This window comes from Diadema antillarum, unplaced genomic scaffold, assembly GCF_040938485.1.
Source record: "Diadema antillarum isolate AM-2024a unplaced genomic scaffold, OU_Dant_1.0 seq00000667_RagTag, whole genome shotgun sequence".
In the NCBI taxonomy this organism is placed as follows: Eukaryota; Metazoa; Echinodermata; class Echinoidea; order Diadematoida; family Diadematidae; genus Diadema; species Diadema antillarum.
In genome coordinates this window covers 527,501-553,684 of record NW_027271577.1, presented here as the reverse complement: position 1 = coordinate 553,684, position 26,184 = coordinate 527,501, and the positions used below count along the sequence as shown (strand labels likewise).

The 26,184-nt window shown below is 38.7% G+C and overlaps 1 protein-coding gene across 1 annotated transcript in view; it reads left to right on the top strand.

Moving 5' to 3' along the window:
- Nucleotides 1–756: 756 nt before the first annotated feature.
- The window catches only part of LOC139736852 (uncharacterized), a 39,548-nt gene continuing 14,120 nt past the window's right edge, over nucleotides 757–26,184 (top strand). Inside the window, exons 1-5 of the mRNA XM_071647515.1 lie at nucleotides 757–1,553; nucleotides 10,412–10,587; nucleotides 21,194–21,322; nucleotides 21,867–22,197; nucleotides 23,319–23,550. Coding sequence (XP_071503616.1) covers nucleotides 1,250–1,553; nucleotides 10,412–10,587; nucleotides 21,194–21,322; nucleotides 21,867–22,197; nucleotides 23,319–23,550 — 1,172 coding nt within the window. The 5' untranslated portion in view covers nucleotides 757–1,249. The remainder of the gene's footprint in view (nucleotides 1,554–10,411; nucleotides 10,588–21,193; nucleotides 21,323–21,866; nucleotides 22,198–23,318; nucleotides 23,551–26,184) is intronic.

Genomic DNA, 26,184 nt, shown 5'->3' with positions numbered 1-26,184 from the left:
ATCACGCAGGATTTCAGGAACCTGTATGAAACACATCTTATAATTCTGTAAAACACTGTAATATTATGCATGACACAAACCCCGGAAATTACAGTGTTATATTCTTTATCTTCTTTTTTTTGGGAAATTAGGGAAAATCCCATTTTTTCGTTGATGACAAACTTAAAGAGCCTTTGGCAGGATGCCTTAAATTGATACAAAAGAACGATTGGCGCATTGACAGTGGGTGTAATTATACAATTCACAATATACAAATTCTGTTGACGCGTTTTCGTAAAACCATCATTTTGTGTCATGCCTTCTTGATAACTTTAGGTTAAAGTTAAGGTTTTTGCGAATGCGAATCTAGTTGCTTTCAGCAACTTCCCACATGTAAGGAATTATAAATTATTGCAATACATCAGGGATATGTAAAAACAGAAGGAAGTATAAGAAAACGAAATCAAATATAAAAAAAATTCCTATAAATATTCTTATTTCCTTTCCGATTTTAATGTAACTTAATCGATTTGTTCTGTTAAGTTCACTGTCGGGTTTTCAGAATCAATCTACCTGCAGGTTGTGCTTCAATTTCAGTTTCCTGAAACGTTCGGGCTGCTAAGGTCGATGAATTCTTTTTTCAGAAACTTATTTAGCTCTACCGCAAGTTGAGTGTATTAGTTCCGTAGCGCGCCACTCCTCAGTACAATATCGTTTCCCCTACTTTACAAAGCATGCATGAAATCTGTGTGCAATACACATAGCATTTTTCTCTTCGTGTGTGTCCTACGTGCTTGAGCAATGCTGACACCTTTCACGTCCCATTTCTGACTGCCTCTAGTTGTGGTAGTGGAGTTTCGTCCCAGATTATGTGCATTATGCCCATCGATCATGTTCACGTGGAAGACTACGCTGAGTATCTTTGGAGGGGATGGTCATTCACATCTTTAGGAAGTGACACAGTCTTGCAAGGGACACTAATGCAAGGGTGAAGTATACGCACGGCCTTACTCATTTCATATTTCGCGAGACTTACTGAAGTGCGAATAACAGTACTACTCCCACTTCTGTAGATGGTTTCGCATATCTGACTCCATAGAGTCAGAAGTCATGGAAGCGTGTATGAATCTGTAACGAACAAGAAAACAAGAATACAAAATCTCGTTGGTAGTTTCCCCTCAGATTTTATTTGACAGCTGAAGAGTTGTACCGAGGGATGACACCGAGCGATTGTTGCGAAACCAGCTGATCATCATAACGTGACTGGAACATGGCTAGCGATGCAAAAGCCCTGGGTCCGCCAGTACCGAATCGGCCGCGGAGTAGGAAACCGCCTCCCACACCTAAATCCCCACGTGGAACGTTCCAGACAGTGTGTCGCGAGGGTTTGCCCTCCTGTGTCCAAGTGGTAACTCCATATAGCTTGGAGGGAGCCCCAACCACTTTCCGCTCCACTGATGTACTCATGCTACACATGACCGAGAACGTGGAAAAAGTGGCGGCAACAGATGAAAACGGGAAGGAGTATCTCTTACCACTGTCTGGAAAACAACTCTACGAAGTACTGCAGCTTGGTAGGGCCTTTGGCTTTGTTGTTAAGTCCTCTCTGATTTCAGTAATGTTACTTTGAGTCTATCCAAGGAATATACTGAGTATATTCTCAGGAATAAGGAGCATTATTTGACAGTAGGCCTAGAAGGGGAATAAACGTTAAAATTGCCCTAACGTCTTCTTTCGCAATCTGTTACCATTGCCCTCACATGTTTTGGTCCCATTGGGGCCTAAGTGATTCAAATTAAGAAATCGGAACAGATGACAGATTTAATATGGCTGATGAAATGAGAAGATGGGAGGCTGAATTCAGCTATCAGCCACGTCTAACTCGTTTTGGCGCTGATGTGATGTCTTTTTTTTTAGTGTGATGCACAAAAATTAACTGATGAAACCGAGGCAATTTGAAATACTATAATGTTATTTTGATAATTTGTACTCTCAAATTTCTTGTCACTTGCCTGGGTATGTATAGGCTATAAACATACGTCTTCCCTGGATGCAATAGAGAGGTTAATATAAGCCAACAGTCGAAGAATACGAAGTTTCGAAGTACGTATTTAAAGTAAATGACGTTAATAAAGTAATTTCCGTTGTGATCTTGAATGTGATAAGGGTTTCCAGTACAGAAAAAATGATGGGTGAAACAAATATTTTCAGATAGTGTCAGAAGCATGGAACTTGAAGCGATTGTCAGCACCTACCTGAGTTGTTATCGTGGTATCGAGGCCTTGCTTGTCTTAAATGTTATTGTATACAATTGAGAGTGAAAGAAATAAAACCTGTAAGACTTGAGGCGGAAGTTGCTCTCTTGTTCTCCATTAAATCAAGCTTTCGGCCTGTCATCAGGCCTTCATCAGGATCTGGGACGTATATGATCGTGACGTCCTGCATCACTTCAATGAGCTCATCTTCTGTATTTGGCTAATCATATAAATAGTATGTTATGTATATAATTATATATATATATATATATGATATATATCGATTTCATATAGTTTTCATGGAAAATTTTGATGAAAACCAATGTATTATGTAGCATATTAAAGGTAATTTGATTGGCTATCAACCTAATGGGTCAAAACAAACTTTACGCATGATGAGTGAACACACTCGCTTTTGTCCTCCAAGGCACAAAAGTCAAAATCGCAAAAATGGACATTTATTGTCTTTCAATTGGAAATGCCCTTCAAAATAACAATGATAACAAAAGACCAGTTTAAGACAATGAGAGACATGAGTGAAATAGAAAAAAAATAAGTTTTTGTTCTTTTTATCTCTTTATAACCTCAAACAAAATCAAAGTGGAAAACTAAAAGGGGAAAATAAGACATTTCTGTTAACTCAAACTTCAAGTGTCATGGGAGTAAAGGTGTAAGTAAGGATAATGAAATAAACATAATATCTGTATTTCAGTTTTTTAATATAGTTATTTAAGAATTCATGAGAAAAAGTAAAGGGGATGGCTAGTAACTGATCAGTGGGAATCAGTGGGAGTACTTGGGGATGATTGTTCCAATCCTTGTGGGATTCATTTAAGAGTACATTACATATCTATTGTTATGTGAAAATTATTTGCTTCCGTAGAATGGTCTCATATTCAAGTAATGTGCAGTTTAATGTACCGTCACTGTACAGGCATGCTAAATAGGAAACATTGAACTGCACGTTACTCGAATATTAGACCATTCTGAAGCAAATAATTTTCACACAACAATAGATGTATAATGTACTCTTAAATGAATTCCACAAGGATTGGAACAATCATCCCCCAGCATTCCCACTGATTCCCACTGATCAGTTACTAGCCATCCCCTCTAAGAACCATATATCATTTACAATTTTCCTAATTTGAGAAATCAATTCAAATTCCTAAAATTGTTTTGTATGGCGTCTTCTCTCGTTTCGTTTGAATTTCGATTTAACCGAAGAATCTTCATTTTCCTCAATATTGTTTTAGCCTTTATTGATCTTTGGGCTTCAAAATTGAAGAGAATCATAGATTTATTGGTGCAACGTAAGTCACGTTTTTATTATATTTAATTTATCTTTTGTCCTTAATGTTACGTGGAAGAGCATTTACGCATGAATGACATCTTGTTCATCTTTGCAATTTTTGCTTTTGTGTCTTTGAAAAGAAAAACAAAGGTGTTCACTCATGTGTAAAATTTTCCTATTCATTGACCTACCAGGTCGACAGCCAATTAAATTACCTTTCCTAATATGGTATATATCACATTAATTTTTAGCCAAATATTCTATGAGAAATATTAACTTGAAAAAGTGTTTACTTTCTGTTTTTGCTGAGTGTATAACTGTCTTGTTTCACATAAGCGTGGCTACTGAAATCAAAATTTCGAGTTCAGACAAATCTTTATTTTTAGCCCTGGTCTGTACATTATTCCTTTCCGAGTTTCTTATTTGTTTTGGGGGAAACATAATTCTATTCGCTCGCCTGTTTCGAGGATAATGTGAAAACAAGACCCCGATTATTCAGCCATGTGTCAAATCCTTCCAATAGGTAAGATAAGTATTATTCACCAGAGTGTATTTCTTGTTCGACATTAATTAAAAAGATGTTCTTTGATGAGAGCCTTAAAATGATCCCATAGGTAAATATGAAATCTATTTTGACCTTACATAAAACCGGTATAAACTTTCTTCGTTCAGCCGGACTAACATAGTAGCCATATTGTACAAAAATGGCCATAAGTGAAGAAAGATAGCACAATGAACATTTTAATGATGACGCGTAAGTTTTGTGTAATGTCTTAACATAATGACCTATCTACATTAGGTCCATTAAATCTCGATTCTGTGTCATGATAAATCCCATATACTATGCGTGCTTCTCGTAGTAATGATAATAGTAATAATAATTGTGATAATAGTAAATAATAGTAATAGTAATAATAACTGTGATAAAATTGTAAATGATAGTGGCTACTTGTACAGCGCATAGGTCCACCTTTCGGTGCTCATGGCGCTTTAAGAAAAATACATGTGAGAAACATGAGAACGACGAAAGAATAACCAACAAACTAACAGGAAAGCGCATACCTGGTGAAGAACAAAAATTTCCCAAACATAATCATTAAAGCTATAGTCATTTTTTCCTGAATGCTGTAAGTTTTTATGAAATTCCAGTGTCCTATTAATGCCTTTTTAATCACGAATCACGACATGGTAGCTGAAACAAGAAGAGGACACCACTTGTGATAGGATTTGCTCTTCCTTTCGTCATGAGAACACATTTAACCATTTATGAGCATATATTTAAGGTTTATGCATTTGATGTGTTTTATCTGTTCAATTTCTGTTTACGGATAAATGATGTAAAAAATAAAACCCCAAAAGCCTTCCTTCGATCATCACCTACGGCAAAGGCACTTAAACCCTCCACCGTTCACGTAATGTGTACCTTCTTGTGAAGAATCGCGGTGCGAGACAATAATCGCATTTGATCCCGCCCAAACTTGGGTTTTTAATGTTTAATACGAGTGTTTGCTTTGTTGGCCTTTCATGTTTGGTTGTCACATGCCATTGTCTTTATGGATTACTCGGCAATCAAAACTACAGATATTAATCTATTACGCTAAAACTGCATGTCCGAAGAATAAGATTACCGAAACCACCGAAGTGTCACGCCGAGTAGTTTGCTCCGAGTATATCGATTCGAGGCAATTGTACCTTGATTAATGTTTGGGCTGCAATTCGAAAATGAATAGCCACTCAAGTAAAACCCATCCAAAACCCATCCAAAGATGACGATCACGCCTATGTGTGCAATGCGGACTTTGTTCAGTAGTTCCCGTTGCAATGATACTGCAAGGAAAAGAACCTTTTGTACAACACTTCAGGCATTGCCGCAGATGTGCGATTGAGTGAACACGTACGGAGTAAAATTTTCTTTGTAATTCAGTCTTCGACATTCCAGCATCCATACATCAATGATGCCTATATCCTTAACTCTCTCCAACCAGCCATGCCTCAACCTTTTTCAAGAACGTCCTAACACTCGCTTGTTTTCATCAGTAATTCCATTATAAAATGCATTTGAACATGACGGAAAATGCGCCATTTATAATGATGATGATGATGATGATGAGGATAATAATAATAATAATAATAATAACAACAACAACAACAACAATAATGATGATGTCATGATGATGACGATTATCATTATAAGGCTGTATTTTATCATTATGTAATACAGGGCTCTCTTGTAAAGCAGTTTTATGTACTGAAGAGACTACCATGTACGGAACACAGAATGAATGAATGAATGAAAGAATGAATGAATGAATGAATGAAATGAATAAATAGATAAATACTCATAATAATGATAACAACAATAATAATAATAACAATGATACTTACTATAATTATCATTATTATCATCATTACCATTATTATAGTTATCATTATTATGATTGTCACTATCATTATTATCATCACTGTTATTATGATCATCATTACCATTATTATAGTTATCATTATTATGATTGTCACTATCATTATTATCATCACTGTTATTATCATCATTGTTAGCATTTTTATCATTATTATTATCATTACCAATGACAAACAAAATGTTGAAACTTTGTCATAACGTTATCGTCCAAGAGCTTCCATTGCTTAAAGGCAAGCCTCGACACTACATAGCAATTATTTCTGGTGGCCAGTTTGGGCCACCAAAATCATTAAATTTCCATTTTGTTTGTCCGTTAATGAAATGGGGTTGCCTAAAAGGATAACGAAAAATATGAAAAGATGAAATTATTTGATGAAAATTGAAATAATGATGAATTATGTGAGAATTAGTAGGTACCATGAAAGCTTTGTATACGACGTATACTGTGACTTATGTCAGAGTGTATGTTGGAAAAACAGTGAGAAAATAAAATAAACACACTGAAATACATGCAATCATAAATCATAATAATTATGTGGAAATCGGAAGGTATAATAAGGGCTAGTATCATCAAATACAGCTCACTACGTCCAACATAATCAATATCGAAATGAGGCATTTACATTGATTCTGTGACACCTAATGTTCATGATAAAGTTTTCGTATCAAATATCGAGGTATACCCAGTTCTGTTATAAGAATGAAACGATTTGGCCGCAAGGGAAACAAAAATGGCCAAATTTGGATGTACGATAGATTTTAAGTTCAAATTTCATTTCATTTCCATCAAATAAACAGATAGATTATATACAATGTACAAGCAGAACATATTTGTAATAATTGCAAAAACGTGAATCTACAAATACATGTGAAAATGAGTAACAAATGATTTTTTTTTATATTCACATATGCATACACTCTTAAAATAGATGATTTTTGAGAGAAGATGTTTGCTTGGTGTGGTATACAAGATACACTTGGTTTGCGGTTCACCATGTGTAGTCCTTAGAAGGACTGTTGGAATGACAGGAGAAAGATAGAAGGAAAGTTCGGATGAGAGGTGAGAAATTGAGAAAAAGAATTCTTTCTGGAGTGAGCGTAGTCCTGAGAAGGACTGTGAACCAAGAAAATATAGAAGAATAAGAAGAGACTCAACGTTTCGGACAGTTGACGACTGTCCGTCCTCAGTTGTATGTCCGTCCTCAGCTAATGCTTGCAGTTATCAAGGAATATGCGCCGCGAGTTATTCTCCCCTATAATCTGGATGAGAAAAACACGTAAAGAATCGTGAATACACACAATTTTCTGGTGGGCCGGTCACCAAAATGATATTATTTCATTTCTTTAAAAGTGTTGGACCGACATCTATATCTGGTGCCCCCGCGGGCCAGAAATTATTAAAATCAACTTGTGTTATAAGACGGTCTGCCATTAAAATGGTATATAATCATTACTTTGGGGCCATAAACTTTTATGACTTATCATAGAGGGATAGTTAACGACAAATTCATGTGCTGGTATAGTGTATGCTTTATTTGAAAGAGCGGACTTTATGATTTTCTGTCGCATCAGTGATACTATGGTTTATTTTGTTTAAGATTGTACGCTGTTGTGTTGCGCCAAATTTGAAGCATTTAAAGTTAAGGGATTTCATTATCAGTGTATGATAATCTGTATATTCATTAGAGGTAAAATAATACAATGACTGTCAATTACTTATGGCATAAGAAGGCCTGCATCTGTATTAGTTGCGCGACGATCTCTAAGGTAATCCTTTCTCTTCTTATACAAACTCTAGCAGTTAGAGTAGATAATAATTGGCCTTCCCATGAAAGTTGTTCAATGTGGTTTATCCACGCAAGCGGACGTATTTAAGTGGAATCACTTCCGCATTCGTTTCTGCTGATGCAGCCTAAAAGATGGCAACAGTTGCGCTCTCCGTGTCCGGTGATAGGTTTCGGTTCATTCTGTATGTATACATAAATTCATTTCATGGAATTTTTACTTTTGGCTTGCTGCCATAAGAATTATGATACGTGTATGATGGACGACATTTTGGTTTGGTACTCGTAGTACGCAATGTTTCTGTCCCGACTTCAGCAAATAGCAACTCAATTCAAGAATTCGCTACTCATTGTCATATAGACCTACTTGTTGTTTTTATCTCCTTTCATATTCTAAGTGGGATTTACATTGAACACACAGGGGAGTCCAACCATCACATAGACGATCAAAGTCCAACAAATTATTGAATTCAGCTACTGGAGTGGCTGTTTTTCAGGGTTATTTTCTTCCCATGCACTAAGTAATAGTCACATTGAACACATACGCATTTGCAGTACACACAAACAAGATTACTTTGCGCCATTATTCCGATCTGAAAATAATATCGATAGGAACCGAATTGGTAGGCAAAAGGTTTTCGGGGTCTTTAGTTGGTCGTGAAAAGGTAGGCAACCGGTTGCCGATTGGTCAAGCTGACCTTTTTAGGTTAGGTTTTCAGAGATGGCTGGCGCTCAACATTTTTTTTTTTTTGTCAGAAACCAGTTGCTGACCAGTACCAATTAATACACAGCAGTCGCCGATCAGAAAAAACCCCAATACTACTGTATTAATAAATGATCTTTTTATTGTAGAGTGTACACATCTGCGCGCCAAAACATAACTTGATTGGCGTTTACTACATTCTGAAACCATTCATTTACATTGTCAGGGGCCTCAGGGCCATACCTCAAGATCCACAAAATCCAGAACAACAAACTAAAAAAAAATGTCTTTGACACCGACCTTAAAATTCGCTAAGATTAGGTGGACAAGAAGACCATCTTTCAGAGTATAACTGCTTCCCTTTACACCTTGTTCCAGGACGTTCAAGTCAAACAGCAGCCTCCTTTAGATCCATGGCATCCAGCAGTACTGTACTGTCTATGGCTCTTTCTTCTGGTCTCTGCTGTAAGAGATATTAAAGCCATGGAGTGGACTCGTCGAAGAACAAATGGTAGAACCATCTGCTGACATATTTTATCGTTGATAGCTTGTGGAATACTGATACTTCCGAAGAGTCCTCTGTCTGTACCCTCTGGTAATCTTTAAATGTATCCCGAAGGCAGTAAAAAACATTTCAATCATTCTGTGACCAATCGCTAGTGGTCTTCCTTAAATCGCCGGAGAGTTGCCAACTATCTTCCACCCTCTCTGTGAGCAGTCATCATCAGGTTTTGTTGATGATCCGCATAACTTTGGCATGACGCTCGGCAACTGGTCTGCAATGATTTGTAAATGGTTGGCAACAGGTCGATGACCGATCTACAACTACTTGCACACCAAAACTACTTTGAGAATTTCGGGGTTTGGGTCTTGTCGGGCTTTGTCAACGGTCTCTACCTTTTATTATTCTTTTCTTTTCTTTTGATAGGGCCTAGTCCAAAATACGCCAGGACTGGTCGCCGACCTCTGGCGACGATTACCGACTGTCTACCAACCGGTTGCCGACAATTTGCAAATCATTTGACGATCGGTTTGGTGAACGTTTTGCGAATGACAAAAATGATGATGAATGGGCGACTGCTTGTAGAAAAGTTAGCAAATGGCCAGCAAATGATCGATAAATGGTCGGCGACTTAATGAAGGCCATTAGAAATTGGCTGCCCGATTGGTTGATGATTTCCGTTTAGGGCTCTGCAACAGCTACTACAGGATTTCAAATGTCTAAGAACGTGCACACTCTGAAAAAAGAAAAGGTATTCAGGAGTATAATTTTTAACCATGCAGTCTGGTCGGCAACCACTTGGCGAATGGTTAGGGATCAGTCTTTGTGTAGTCGGCCATTGGTTGGCAAGTGGTTGACGACCAAAATATTCATGCCAATTAAGGGTTATGTATAAAGTACTGCAGACCAGTCCTGGATAGGTCAGCAACCAGCGGGCGGCTGGTTACTGAACTTTATTTACCCACCAATTAGAGACACCACCAAAAAAAAAAAATGCCGTACAGTTTGATCGGCAAAAGTCCTCGATGCAACATCAAAGACCTCTAGCCGACCAAAATCGGTTATAGACCATTGACAACCATTTGCCGACTTTCACGCTTTTTAAGACCTGTGACCAGTGGTTTCAGAGGTCGTATATGATGATTGGCGACTGGTCTTCCCTAGTGTGTGACCAGAGCCATAGTTGGAAGGCGCCAACCAGTATTCATGTTTGTGTCCGTGGTACACTTTACAAGTACTTAAGAAAATAAAGGATACAAAGTGTTGGAGATTCTTACTCTCACTTGGGAAAGAAGTTAGATTTAGCGCATTTGTTTTTTTTTTCGTGGTTTTTTGATATTTTTTTTTTGTCAATTACCATTCTTTAATGAAATATCACCAAGATTCTTTGGCAATTGCCAAACAAAGGCCTGTACAAGCTATCCATGATTTTCTCCGAAAGAATTTCATTCTCTTGTGATTTCATGTATTTCTAGATCCGGAGGTCGATGTGAAGACCTACAAAGGAACAGCTGCTCTCATTGATGCTAATCCACTCCCAACTTTCGTCAAAGTCCTCGAAGGGTACCTAGGGAATACAGCGGAGGATACTAAAGAACCCGACGACGTCTTCTACATTAGTAGGATCGAGAAGGATGAACCTGGGCAGAAGGTTAGGATATCATCAGGGAGATCGAATCACAATGTTGTAGCAAATCAAGAGGAATGAAGCCAAAGAGTTTATCGCTGACAGTGGCATGATGTTATTTACTGTTATCCTCGAGGTTAAAGATAGAATATCTTGTCAAGCGTTCATGCACAGGATCTCTATATTCTGCCAGGGAACAAGCCGGAAATTGTTCCTTTCAAAAAGTTTAAACTTACTGATTGAAGAGCTTGTAGCGTGATAGTTCTAATATGTGGAGATACACGTCCTTAAAATATTAATTTCTGCCAAACAGACTATAAGGTATTAAGGTGTTAGTCGTCTTCAAGTATAACAATTTGTTATTAGTCAACAAGGAAAGAGATATTCAGCGATTACCCTTTGCCGGAATTTGAACTTAGCATTGAGCGAGCAGGTAATTGACGTACGTGAAGTACGTGACGTTTGTTTTCGTTATCAGTGGTTTCATATAATTTCCACACGTCCCTCATGTCTTTGCTTTATATTATTGTCTCTATCCTCATCGTGTTCATCGACTGGCATTGTTCTAGTCTGTGTGCTTGGGCTAAGTTAGGTTCGCGTTAAGTCCAGGTCAACTTTCTTTAAAATCTATTTCTCGTTTCTAAACTCAAATGTGTATTATTATGTTTAGTCCTGGTACCTAGAGAGGTGTGAGATACTGCATAGACTGAGAGATAGAAAACCTGGGGGGGGGGGGGGGGCATTTCATGAAGCATTTTTGTCCGACAACTTGTCGGACAAATTTGCTCTCAACCAATCAGATGCAAGGATTTCAGTAGCTTTTAACATTTTGTCAGACGAAATATCTGACAAAGTGCTTCATAAATCCCCCCCCCCCCCCTGTTCTAAAGATATGCCTATTCACTAGTCATAGGATCATTCATCGTGAGGCATGTGAAGTTTCCCCTCATATGGGCATGATGGGAATTCGGTCATCATATTTCTATATATCTTGACTTATAATGTATACAACAAAAGGTATCTAAGAATTTTTCTGCATACCTAATTTCACAATAGGGTACCGGCAAAATTTATCTTGTGCCAAATTAGTCAAACTGCAAACATGAGTGTCTGTTTCTGATTCTGTTTTCGTGGAAAATATACCTCAGCCGTTTGACGTTTTTGTTAGACGTTTCAGTATATCATATCTGTTTCGATCTATGGATGATGAAGGCAATAATATTTATATGATATTGACTAGCCTCGAGGGAGATAACAGAAAATATTCTTTCAGTGCGGGCAATATCTATCTGGTTTCTCCCTCAAGGCCAGTCAATATCATAATTATTACCTATCCCCTAGGTAAATTAGGAAAATATGTGAATACGGCTATACACTAAGATATAGATCAAGCCACATTTGACTACCTGTAGATCATCAACATGTCGAATAATTGAAAAATTGTTCATCAATGTATATCATTCAACGCCAACTTCAAAGATATGTAGTTGTAACAGGCGAAACATCTGAGCGCTTTTACACTTTATTTTTACTTCTTTTTAAATTTGGAGAGTTGTAAAACTGATGGTCACTGTGTAATTATTGAGTACAATGGACTAGTCATTGTTTGACGCGTTGTTTTTTTTTTTTGTGTGTGTGCGCCTCCATAGGTAGCCCCACTCATTTAGGGCTCTGATTACATTGTTTCTTTTACCAGGTTTTTGCTGCATTTTTGCAGTATGGTTGTTTATATTGTATTCTGTTTGTGTCAAGGATCTTGCTAGACCGTTTTGTTGGTAAGTTAGCTGTATATTTAAGCAGTTGCATTTTGTATCTTTATACTGTTGCCTACTCTGTATTGCCATTTTCAGTGTACAGTGTTGTGCACTTGCTTCGTGCATCGTGTATGTGTACTTGCTTTGTATTTTCAATAGCACCTTCTTTTGTCACACCCTTCACATGTGTATGTCAATAGCATCACCTCCACAGCAATGAAGGGGATTAAGATCTGGCGTCCCTTGAATCTCTTTTTTTGTATACCTCTGATTGTATCTCTCTTGAACGTGAACCATGTATTCATGCTGCCAAGTGATGCTTGTAACTGTAATCACAGTCTACTTTCTCCTGTACACAGGCTTGTCAGACACTGTGGTAGACCTGTTGCATACTATAGCAACACATGTGCATGTTTTCAGTTAGCCATCCTACTGTCCGGTGACATTCACACAAACCCAGGTCCATGTACTGAAGTCGATGTAACCCAACATGGTAATGAGTTTTTTTCTCAATTTGGGTTTCATTAACATGTTAAGGGTGCCACTCACCAAGCAGGCCACACACTTGATTTCGTCTTTAGTAGGAAATCTGAAGATATTATTTCCCATATCACCGTATTGCCATCTTTGCCATCTGATCACTCCGCCATTCTTTCCGCCATTAATCTTAAAAGCCCACCAAATCCTAGAAGGAAAGTTAGCTTTAGAAAGCTTCGCAATATTGACACCAACTCTTTCCTCCATGATATTAAACAGGCTTTGTTGACTTCCCAGTGTACATCTTGTCCTACAGAAGCAATTTCAATGTATAATGACATGCTGAGTAAACATGCCCCTGTTAAAACCGTGACTGTGACAATTAGACCCAATGCCCCTTGGTTCTCTAATGAGATTAGGGAGGCCAGGAGGCGTCGGCGCACAGTGGGCCAGAATGAGCTCAAAGTGCGCCAAAATTATATTCCGGGGTTTCGTTTTACCCAAATTTGGTGTCTAAGGGTAATTGGGGGCGTAGAATTGATTGAACATAATTTCAAACTCATATGAGGTCACTGTGATGCTGTTTTTTCATTGGCTACCAAAAATCTGTCTGTAAATGACGAATAAAGCAATGCAAATCTTAGGCTGTTATTTTTTTCTTTAAAGATTAGTTTATCTTTTCACATTCACTGACACTGCTTATATACTACCATTGAATACACGATGCTTACATGTCATAGAAAGTGTATAAACATTCGGGTTTCGTTAAAAGAATAAAATTTATGCTGAAAGTTCCAAATTACACACGTACCTCAAAATGATACTGTTGTCCGTGTAAACTCATAGTTAGAATATAAGTTTATGATGTACGCTGTAGTGGGTGAATTTATTCACTTTATTCTAGCAGGACATAAATGTGCGATATAAAATCAATCTCCGATATAGTTCTTATCTCTCTACTTCATAATATAACCTTAGGCCTATGCCATATCAATTCATACAAGTGCAAAAACCATTTTGTGGAGTCAGCAATCAGGAAAATGAAAGGTTATGACATAGCAACTAAGAATGAGTCTGCCGTGTATGAAAGCTTACTTGGAAAAGCTAAAATAAAACGATTTTTTTTTTTAATGAAAAATTTATCGGAATCACTATCATATGAAATTATAAATTCATCCACGTTCCACAATGATTTTTTTTTTCTCATCAGTCGTCGGAAGCAAAGTTTTTTTTTTTTTGCTTCCGACAACCCATAAATTGTATGGGATCACAGTCTGATGAATCCGACTTGTATTGATCGCCTATCAGGTCAATGTCAGACATGTCAGGCATGATCCGATGAGGCAAGATCGTCCGATGAGGATCACGCGAGCAATGTCTGACATTGACCTGCAATCGGATTCACAAACTGCGATCCTATACACTTTGCTGAGCGGCCGGAAAGCAACAGACTTTGCTTCCAACGAGTAACCAATGAGAATAAAATCTCTGTGTTTTGGTGTATAACGTTCTATCTGCATATGTCAAGAGTAGGATCGAAGTATTTAGGTGTCCATACAATATGTATCGCAGTGGGAATAGCTATGTTTACAGTAGTGGCTATGACAATTATGGACAATATGGCTATATGGCCTCGGCTGTGTGCAATTATGTACTCTTTTATCTTCGGAGGAGGGGTCTTTTAGGTGCCGGACTAGCCCTATACATATATTTTATAACTCTGTTTACCTCTTATTCAGTGTTATTCACGTTTCTGTGCCTTTAACGTGCGAGGAAAAAAATAATAAATAAAAAAAAAATGCCGCCCTCATGCGGCCCCGTATGATATAACAGCATTCCTTAGCGGCTGCAAGGTCCAAAATAGACGTAATGTGTCACGGAAAATCGGCTCTAACACAAAAAGTGGCAAAAGGTGGCAGCCAAATCTGGTATCAGCTTAAAGCTGAGACATCAGGGAATGTGGTGGTAATATAATTTAGTTGGAAATCCGTGGCAATCTAAACTTTTCATTAGGGTATAAATTAAATATTAAAAAGACAAATAATTAGCCTCTTTTCCAGGATATTTAGCGTAAAATATTCATGAACATTAAATTTCTTTGCATTTTAACTGCATTCATAACGTAAAATGAACTCTGAGAAATATGTGGGAGAAATTACAGGTTGATATCTCGAAAACTACATTTTGAAATTACTTATTTATTAAAGAGGTTACAATTTGCTTTGAAACTCTTAAAATATTGTATTTTGCTACTTCAGGTAGGAAATATACCCCTTTAATGTACATACATGATTTAAATATTTCAATGATATATTCTTCAAAGTATTGCCTCTGAAGAGCGCATGTCAAAAATTAAAAAATCCCAAGTGCCCAAAGTGACTTTTGGCGCACTTTGGTATCTCTCTGGCCCACTGTGCGGCGTCGTGCTGAACGTCGCATGTTGAAGTCCGGCATGCAGACTGACATGGACCTGTATCGTCAAGACTGTGAGCTGTACTACAGTCTGATTACCGATGCAAAGTCCCAGTACCTGAGAAAAGAGATCGCCAAAGCTGACTCTAAACGACTATTCAACTTCGTGAAGAAACTGTCCACCCCTTCTGACTCTTCTATTTATCCTGAACACTCATCTGATTCAGAACTGGCGCACAGGTTCAGTATATTTTTCATGAAGAAAATCGATGATATTGTGTCTTCCTTTGTATCTGACGTGAACCATTTGGAGTTATCCGTCCAGGCTCCTGAGAACTCTTTGAACTGCAACCTGAGCGAGTTTAATCCGGTCACTGATACACAGCTTCGACGTCTCATCATGCTATCTCCACCAAAATCTTGCAGTCTGGACCCTCTTCCAACTTGGCTGCTCAAAGAGTGCTTTGATGAGCTGCTTCCGGTTCTAAAAAACATCATTAACACATCATTGTCTTCGGGTATAGTTCCAATACCTTTCAAGACATCTCTTGTTTCCCCTCTGTTGAAGAAACCGAACCTAGATCCCGATGTCCTGAGCAATTACCGACCAATTGCCAATTTGCCATTTGTGAGTAAGCTTCTTGAAAGGATTGTGTCTACACAGTTGATGTCTTATGTTGACAGTAATAATCTGCTTCCTACAAACCAGTCAGCATACCGCAACCTCCACTCAACAGAAACTGAGCGGCTGAGCTGAGCGGCTCGTCCATGCCTTCGTCTCCTCCTATCTGGACTACTGCAACTCCCTCCTTGCCGGCCTCCCTCTTTCTCACATATCCCCTCTCCAACGTATCTAAAATTCAGCCGCTAGATTAGTCTCCCTTAGTAGGAGACATGACCATATATCTCCTGTTCTCCGCTCACTCCATTGGCTTCCAGTCCATTCCTGTATTACTTTCAAGATCCTACTTCTGACGTACAAAATCACACGTAATCTTGCACCCATATGTCTTCAAAACCTAGTCTCTCTCCGCTCCTCCTCTTCTGCCAGACCCCTCCGTTCATCTTCTTCTCTCCAATTACTTCATGGCCCACGTACAAAAACCCGTTATGGTGACCGAGCCTTCTCTTCCATTGCTCCCACTCTTTGGAATAAACTCCCTCTTTATATTCGGAATGCCTCATAGTAGAGGCTACTATGTAATCCCGTGAGATTTTTGTGCCAAAATTGATTTTTTTTTTTTTTTTGCTAACTTTGTCAATTTTGGGGTGCTGAATCCAAAAAACTTTGGTTCCATTTTTTCCTACCACGTCTTCAGCCGCAATTTTGAATTTCAAAATGGCCGCCATAGCAAACTGTATTTTCTATCCATATCTCATTAAGTGAGCATTGTAGAAGCTTCAAATTTGGTGCAAAATGCAAGGTTGTGATGTAAGACATTCTGGTTTATCTTTTTCTGATAGTGTGGATTGTTTCGATACAATTTGTAGGTTGCCATCTTGAATTTCAAAATGGCCGCCATAACAAACAGTATTTTGAACCATATCTCATTCAGTGAGCATGGTAGAAGCTTCAAATTTGGTGCAGAATGCATGGTTGTGATGTCAGACACTCTGTTATATCATTTTCTATATTGTGGACTGTTCTGATACAATTTATAGGCTGCCATCTTGAAATTCAAAATGGCCGCCAAAGCGTTTTTACCCATATCTCATGTTGCAATTATTGTAAGAGCATCAAATTTTCAGTAATGCACATGCTTGTGGTTTTCAACGTTCCAGTACAGCTGTTTCCTATTGTGGACCATTAGATAGGCCACCATCTTGAAATTCAAGATGGTGGACATAGAAAAACATATAATACTTTGGTATTTCTCAGAAATCGCCTTAGATGAATTTGCCAAAATTGTCCTAGTTAGACCGAATTCATTTTCATGTCATGCAGAACAGCCATCTCTTAATTCAAAATGGCCGCCATAAATTCAGACTGTAAGGCCGAGGTTCCAATGACGTCATCAAGCCATCCCGAGGGGCAAAAACTGCGTGAGGCGGGGGGGGGGGGGGTTCCATACCACTTCCCATAAGTGTGGGCAAGCGTGTAAGCGTTACATCCCACATCATGTAATAGCCAAGCGGGTATGTGATTCGCGTACATGTGATTTGTTTTTGCCTCTCAGGCAAAACATTATTTGCTGTCATGGAACTTCGTTAATAGTTATATATCTAATCGCAGTTTTTGAATATATTTACAAAAGCAAGCATTGATACGATTAAAGGTGATCTCAAAAACTTGATGCTGCCTCAAGAGAATGAAAACAAACAAGGAAAAGTCTCGCAATTGCAAGAAATGCCATGGTCACCCGACCAGGCATCCCATTCAAGCTTCCTTGTTGACCACAAAATGAAACAACTAATCAGGGAGCTCATAATTGCTGGACGTATTTCTGGAATAACACAGAATTAATAAGGAATGCCAATGAGTAAGTTTTCTTCTGATTGCCCTTGTGTGGGTCATCCTCAATTGTCGAGACTTCCAAGATGCTTACTGCTGTACCGCCAATGATTCATTCTAAAACTACAAAGGAACAATAATACCTCAGTTCTGTGGCACTTTGGATACATCAGAATTCCTCAACAATTTAGAACACCATCACACGAGGGTAATCTAAAAAAATTGTCACTGCAAACTTTTGAATGTGGTGTTTGGCAATCAGGTATCGGACACATTCAAGGAGGATATTCTAGAAAGAGATGAAAAGGGAAGTTTCATGCTCTGTACTAAGAATTTGTATCAGAATGAATTTCAAAGTATATATTAACAAAAAAAAAATCTGTCTAATATGACAAAGGCCAGACATTCAGCTCTTGCAATTGAAATACACCGTGTAAGATTGGATCAAAAGTCATTAAGCTTAAGAGGACTTCTACGTTCTTATAACACTTCTACCGGTACAACAGTCTGATAGACCTGTCATTATCCAGTCATTACTGGACGATACAATGATAGGAAGTAATAAGTTCTACTGTTCTAAGTAATTCCACAATCACTCTTCATCTGACATTTTATGGCCTTCTCCTCATTCTCTCAAACAGGTTCATGTTTCATACCCATGCCTTAGAAACCCCAAAAACTGAGCCAAATAATCAGCCTGAAAGTTGAAATACTAGTAAGTCAATTCCATCTGACACAGAACGGGGAAAAAACAAAACAAAGGGTTCATCAAGAATGCCATGGGAGCTGTCACCCGTCACAACGAGGAAGCAGATATCCTTGTTCCATTGCATGTATTGGATGTTACTTCAAGAGCAACAGGGAATTTCAGAGATATGGTTGATTATTACGTATAGACACTGACATTTTCATTCTCCTCATGGATCTTTGCTTTACTTTTGATACTGCATCGCATGTTGTCTGCTCCATCACTGGAAACAAAGATGATAAAGTACAATCGATATTGTTGAGAGATTAAGTTCTGCAAGTTGTTGCAAAAAGACAAAGGTCTGCTTGGTCATGCGTTTAATGGCGCAGGCTGAAGTTGACAATTTGAGGATGTCTCAAAGAGCAGATGGATGAAGAATTATCTAAGCCTTGAATCATACAGAGTGTGCAATGACACAGTCCATGCCTTCCAGAAGTTGGGCGTGGATGACTTCAACCTGGACAATCTCCCGCTTTGCTCTCGTAGAGTCTTGATACAACACATCCAGAGAACAAACTTCGTAAACCTTCACAACCTTTTGTATTTTGTGCCTCTACTCACAGGGGGATATGGTACATTGTAGTTATTTTCAGCGGATATACATAAACTGTGCAATTAAATGCTTTGAGCTTCCTACACCAACGGTAGTCACAGAATTCATTATCATGTTCATTATGGCAAGAAATGCAGAAGTCATTGTTTCTCAAGAATTTAGAACCAATTCTCCAGTGTGTACAGCCCTATACAAGTGCTGTGACTTTAAAAACACATGCAGGGAATGAGCCTAGAAGAATTAACTAAGTAAATTTCCGTTAAATTTTCTAGTACACGGCTAATATTATTAAACTCTACAACCAAGTCGTCTAAATAGGGGCATCTATAGTTCACTCAGACACAGCTATTGAGGCACTTTTGAAAGTCATTTGCTTTGACACCAGAATCACACGATTTCCCATTTACAGGTTTTGCCCAAATGTAATGCTCTTAAAGGAATGTTTCCCATGGCAGCCATTTTGCATTTCAACTTGGCAGTGTACCTACAGGAAGCAGTCCTGCCTATGCAATATTAACACTATTTATTGAAGTAATTGACTGACATATAGGTCCTACATGAAGGTTCTCCAGCATGCTCGAGTTTGCAGGGTAAAGATTCTACCGCACCAAATATGGGTCGAAATCCATCTTGAATTTCAAGGGTGGCAGTCAATGCGAATAATCCATTATTACAGAATGTATATGATTATGTGTATGTGTCTGTGTTTGTAAAAGAATGTACAATGTACACCACCATAAACATTTATATACCTGAATGTTGCATGTAACCACAGATATTAGCTGAAAGGCAACCATTTTGAATGATAGAATGGCAGCCTCAAAAATGATCTGCAATTTTAGGGAGGAGATCAAAGTGCATCTGAATGTTCAACATCATCAGCCAAGTTTATGCCCGAAATGTGAACTTTCTGTATTATTTACAACATGAAATATGGGTCAAAATATACATTCTGGTATGGTGGCCATTTTGAATTTCAAGATGGCCACCTATAATATCAAAATTGACCATCATTTCAGAAAAAGATTTTTCGGAAAGTCTGATAGCATACGCATGCTCTTTGCCCCAAGTTAGAACCTTACACACTGCATACGATATGAGATATAGGCCCAATTATATTTGTTATGGTGGCCATTTTGAATTTCAAGATGGCGGCCAACCAAAATGATCCATCATTTAAAACAAAAATGTATATATTAGCATGTCTGATATCATAAGCATGCTTTTTGCCCAAAATTCATACTTTCCATAATGCTTACAACCTGAGATACAGGTAAAAATACATGAAGCTACGGCGGCCATTTTGAATTTCAAGATGGCAGCCCTCAATTTATATCAAAACAATCTACAATATCAGGAAATGGGGTATCAGAATGTCTGACATCATAAACATGCATTTTGCATCAAATTTGAACCTTCTATGATGCTCACATTATGAGAACTGGGTAAAAATACAGTTTGCTGTGGCGACCATTTTGAAATTCAAAATGGCGGCTGAAGACGTGGTCGGAAAAAATGGGACCAAAGTTTTTTGGATTTAGCACCCCCAAATTGACCAAGTTAGCTAAAAAAAAAATCAATTTTGGCACGAGAATCTCACGGGATCCAATATTTCGACATAGTAGCCCGTACTATCATCTGTCGAATCATTTAAAATTCTTCTCAAAACTCACCTGTTTAATCAGTTGCACTTTTTTTTCTGGAGGCGCACACAGTTATCAATCATTTTACCATTGTATCACATGTATTTTTCTTTTCTTTTCTTTTCTTTTCTTTCTTATTCTTTTGTTACTGTTAACGCTGATTTTGTTAATGTTATTGTGTTTTCTAGTCTACGGGTAGCAAAAGTGCGCTTAGAAACGTCAGTATGAAGCGCCATATAAATGCAATTATTGTTATTATTATTTAGCACTGCTGGAAGTGGTCGACCTTGTATGAGTTGACGTCCTGGAATGTTTTCTTCGTGGTTGATCGGAATGTTTACATTTAAAGCAGGGAGGTGGGGAGAGAGACTCCACTCTTTCTCTTCCCACCTCCCTGTGTAAAGTGAATGGCGAAATGGGAAGAGGCAAAAGACCAACGTACGGCGTGTGTAACCGACACGCAGCGACGTTGCGAAACGAATATTGACTGCTGACCTTTGACCCTGCAAAATAACAACTGCAACTACCTCGCAAAACTACCTCGTATAGGTAATAATTGTTTATGTGCACTTTATTCCTCTTCACCGCAAGGTACTCTATGGCGCATGTCGGGGATACCCCGTTCGTTACCGGGCCATGGAAGATTCTGCCATTTATACCACTGACACGTTTTCCGAACCCATGCAGTTATCTCAAATCATCGATCTTGGTCTTCCAAAGGTGGGCGCTGCAAAGGTTGTTTCGAATTGTTTCAGAATTTTGTCTTCCTTCATAGCTCCTTTGTGTTTGTACGTTTCGATTGTCTACTTAGGTGGCGATATCCTCAGTCAGTTTGGTTCAAAAGTGTAATCCCTCTTGTTGTTCAAGTGCAAGATGTATATCTAAATGAACATGATTAGAAAAAGTTCGAAAAAGGTGATAAGATATAAAATAATATGGAGAATTCTTTGTTATAGTGCCGTTGCGGTTTTGTAGATCTCTTTTACATATTTTGCTGTCGCCAATTATGATTCCATACCTTTGTTTACTGGTACTGTCATAATGTTTAAGTTTCTTCTTCTTTTACCTTCTGTCAGTTTGTTATTATAATCAGTATGGCATATCGTTTGATTCGATTATGGCAAATGTGGGTAAACTAAAATAGACAAGTGACTGTGTTTGAAGGCTGATCTTCATGACTTCTTAATTCCATGTTTGAAGTATCTTGCAAAACGATCTTTAAAGTTTTATTCTAACTTTTTGTAATTCTCTTGTGCTGCGAAAGCGGGTTCGAACTTTAGGAAGGGACGGCCTCAGGCAGCATCCGGAACTCGAACTCAACTTACGACTGGATAGAGTGGTAGATATGACGCGAGTGGTTGCCACCGACACTCGGGAGGAAAGAATCATAACTATTCCAATGGAAACACCCCTTCATGTGGAGAAGATCAGGCCCTCTTACGGAGAGCTCATGGACCTGTTACGGCCGATTTACAGAATAGTAAACACATCTGTGTGTGACGAGGACATAACGGAAGCATTACTGCTGGACGATATGAAGGCCTCCCCACTGCCTCTCAAGGCGGCGCTAGAGAGCTGGCTTGAGAGCTCTGCAGGTAGCACAGCACTTCATCAGTCAGCATCTTTGTACATGTAGTAGCATGTGGCTATCCTCGAATAAAGAAAGTTGGTTGGGACTCTTCCCCCCCCCCCCCCCGTTACATAGATGTCGTATCTTCTTGGAACTTATTATGGATGAAATTTTGTTTGTTCAGAATCTATTCTGCTTGGCGGTTCCAAATAAAGAATCCTGATATAACGAGATATCGAATGTTACCAAGGAAATAAACTCGGTCGCTATACGTATTAAACGTTTCTCTTGTATATGAGATCTGCTGAATCTCATAATAAACTCCGATTAAAGGGATATTCCAGACGATTTCATAAGTTTACATCGTGTGGTGTAGAAATCGACAGCTCTATGTCGCAGATTCGTGGAATTGTCCTTGAGCAAAGAAACCGATACTCTGAAAAATCTTGAACAAATTACACTGAACAGTGTTGATGACATAGGAGCCTCATATATGTGCAAAAAAAAAAATGTAACAGTGCAATTCAATTACAATACCGCTTGTTAACAAGTTCCCTTAAGTAAAATCTATGCATGCCTTCTTCTTTTGTTCTGCTTCCTTGAGGCCCAACTCATGCATTCTTATGGTGAGGCTGCCATGTCATTATCCTTGTTCATTGCAATTTATCAATCAGTTTCAATGAACACATCTCGACGGAAGAATTTCATAAAATTGAAAATGACAAATTTCTTTAAAAAATATAAGATAAGAAACGATATAACCAATTCGTCTTCATGAGCACTACTTTACTTTTAAAGTGGCTTACATTCAGAATAACAAAATGGACTATAGAAAAACTAATCATTGGTTATGAAAACCAATATTTGAAAGGATATCACAAACGGAAAGACTTTCCAATGTCAGCTCTGACCAGCTAGTCCACACCGGCATACTATTGTATGTTTGTGCAGTGGGTGTTGTTCATACTGATATAAAGCAAAGTTTCTCGGCTATAATGAGGAAAACAGCAGAGTGCCCACACCTATATTTACTATATCGAAATTCCTATAGGCCTATAGTTGTGGAATCGCGAGACTGGTTTTATACAGGGTCTCTCAATTATAGCCGCGTTAGTCCACTGGGTGCCTCTTCTTTGTGTATCACAGGTAAAGCTACGATCGCAGCCGTTGCCGAGAGTTCTGAAAATGATCTGCAGAACACTCTAGCCGACATGCGACAAAAACTCAACGAAGCCAACCAGAAGCTCCGGTCAAAGACAAACGATGGACCCCAAAAACCGCCCTCGAGATCCAAGCAGACCCGCCCTGGCAAGGTGGCTCGAGGAAGTGTTGGGGATGACACCAGTACAGACGAAGAAGAAGCTCGCTATGACTATGTGTGAGTGTCTCCCGTTATTTTTAACCCCTCTTCTCCAAAGTAGTACGACCCAGAATAGTTGTATAGCATCTAGATTAATTCGTGAATTTCGCAACTCTAACGATTTCACTGGTCATTCCCCTACTTAATACCTGTGATGCTTTTGGCAACAGGAAATTGATTTAAGGACCCTAGTAGATAATTCAGCTGAATGCGCTGAATTATACATAAGATTATAAAACTATAACAATCCAGCTACGCTTTATACCGCGTGTGAATGTTTTAGTGCGTGAAGATTAACCAGAGTAAAGCATACATTGAGGGACGTTCCTGTAACTGTAACTTTCCCATCCATTAAGTCTTCATGTTCCATAAATGTGCCGGTTTACATATATTGATGTGGAAAATATATGTATCATCTTGCCCGTCACCCATTAAGTGTAATGAATCATATTTTTTGTGGTTGATGCTATATATTTGCCATCTTTTGTTTGCTACGGTCGGACAGTTCTCAAAATCCCCTGACTGCAAAAGAATTATTATTACCTGTCTAATTTGCATTGGATATTAACGTTCCAATTCCTCTTTTTATTGGTTTTTTTTTTCTAGATTTCTTTCCGCTTTTGCGCTTATCATCTGATTGTAATCTTTATCCAATATGATATAGCAGTGAAATGTACTGGTGCCAATTCAATCATGACAAGAAAATAGTTTTTCCAGCAGATTTCACCAAGAATGTGATGGGTAAAACACGCTATTTCTTCAAAAGACACCAATGGTTTTCATACCGATGGAACCGCATAATTACATCACTTGCAATATTATATTACGATCACACGATGTGGATGTTAGCTTCAACGCCATACATCCTCAATTTGTAATTCAGGTGTTTGGAAGTGAGGAATTACTCGTTGCCTTGGAAAAGTTCTACTCAGTACTTTTTTTTTTTTATTGGGCAGAGTAATCCTTAACAAACGGTAAAGAGACAGTAAGTAATATGCAAAAAGTTTGATTTTGATGTTTCACATGACTTTAAAACAATGATATTCAGTTGCAATATAATGCAAAGTAGGATACTACCTTTCTTTCATTTAATATGTCTTGTCCGCCTTGGACTACTTAATAAACAATGTCGGGATTTAGGAGCTTGGGTATTTGTTTCATGTTCATCGTGTCACTGCCGGCAACCAGGGACAGCCTGGTGGTAGTGCCGCTGCCCGGAAAGCAGTAGATGGCAGGTTCGAGTTCCACTGACACCTTCTTTTTGACATGTTTGTTAATATCTTACAGATCAGCGGTTGCGATCTTAGACTACGGTCACAACCCCCCAAATCAGCCTGCTCGGCGACCGGTCGGCGAGTGTTTTGCCAAAACCGATCGGACAACGACCGGTGACCGACCAGTGACCGACCAGGCGCCACTGACTTTCAGGGCATCGGTCGGTCGCCGCTGAAGTTTTAACGCGGAGTTAAAATTTCAGCGGCGACCGACCAGTTTTCATTAGCTGCCCAAAATACGCTCGGTGTCCCAGAGGGAACCGCCAGGCACTGACCTAATCGAGCGGTCGCTGCCGAGCGATTTAAGGAACGAAAATAATAGAGACAAAAATGACAACAGCACAGAAGAAAACCAAGGGAATAGATCGAGCGGTCGCCGTCGAGCGATTTAGAGACTAAAAATGTTAAGATAAAAATGACAGAAACACTGAAGGAAACCAGGGACTAGATGGAGAAGATAATTTAGCGTAATTTGGAAGAAGCAGGGGAGGGATAAGAGGCAAGGAAACCCCATAACAACTCAGCATCTCAACATCTCGGCAACCAACATGAGGGACACGGAAGTAAGAGGCAGCCACTTTGGGGCAAAAGAAATGAAAGCTAAAAGTTAGTGTTGATATTATGTTGACGTAGTAAAGTATGGTTTGGTTACCTTATCATTCATTATGGTAAAGGCCTATTGATTGAAGAAGAAATGAATGTCAAGAGATGGAGAAAATTAAAATCTGAAATTAAATAGGAATATAAAAATACTGTAAAGTATAGAAGTAAACAGGATATTTTAGAAAATCTAATCTATTCTAATCTTTGTTCCATCTTGGGTGTTCTTCCCTTTTGTTTTATTTCCTAATTTCTAGTTATCTGTGGTATCACATAGCTGAGGTTTGTTAGTTGATAATTCAACTCTTAGATCTTTTGCCTCGAGTTTTATCTAATTAATTAATTAATTAATTAACACATCACAGATCACATTGGTACATTAATAAACACAGGAAGCTCGTGAGAAATTTCTAGCAGAGACCGGCGGGTGGCCGTTGGTGCGCTTATGGGTCACCGGTAGATGACCTGTCGATCACCCGTCGGTCGCTGAGCGATTTCCTAAAAATCTGCCGGTGGCCGGTGGGAGATCGTCCAGTTGCCGATGGGACATCGCTCGGTGACTGCTCGGACTCTGCGCGTTGCAGATCCCCATATTTCGCCAAAATTTTATTGAAAATCGATTGGTGACCGACGGGAAATCGACAGGGCACTGCTCGGCCATCGCTAGGGTTTTACAGCCTGTTCAGCATCTCCAAAAACTGCTGAGCGGTGCCAAAATTTCAGCAGCGACCGAGCAGGCTACAAATCGGTTGGTCGCCGCTCTGAGTTGTGACCGTAG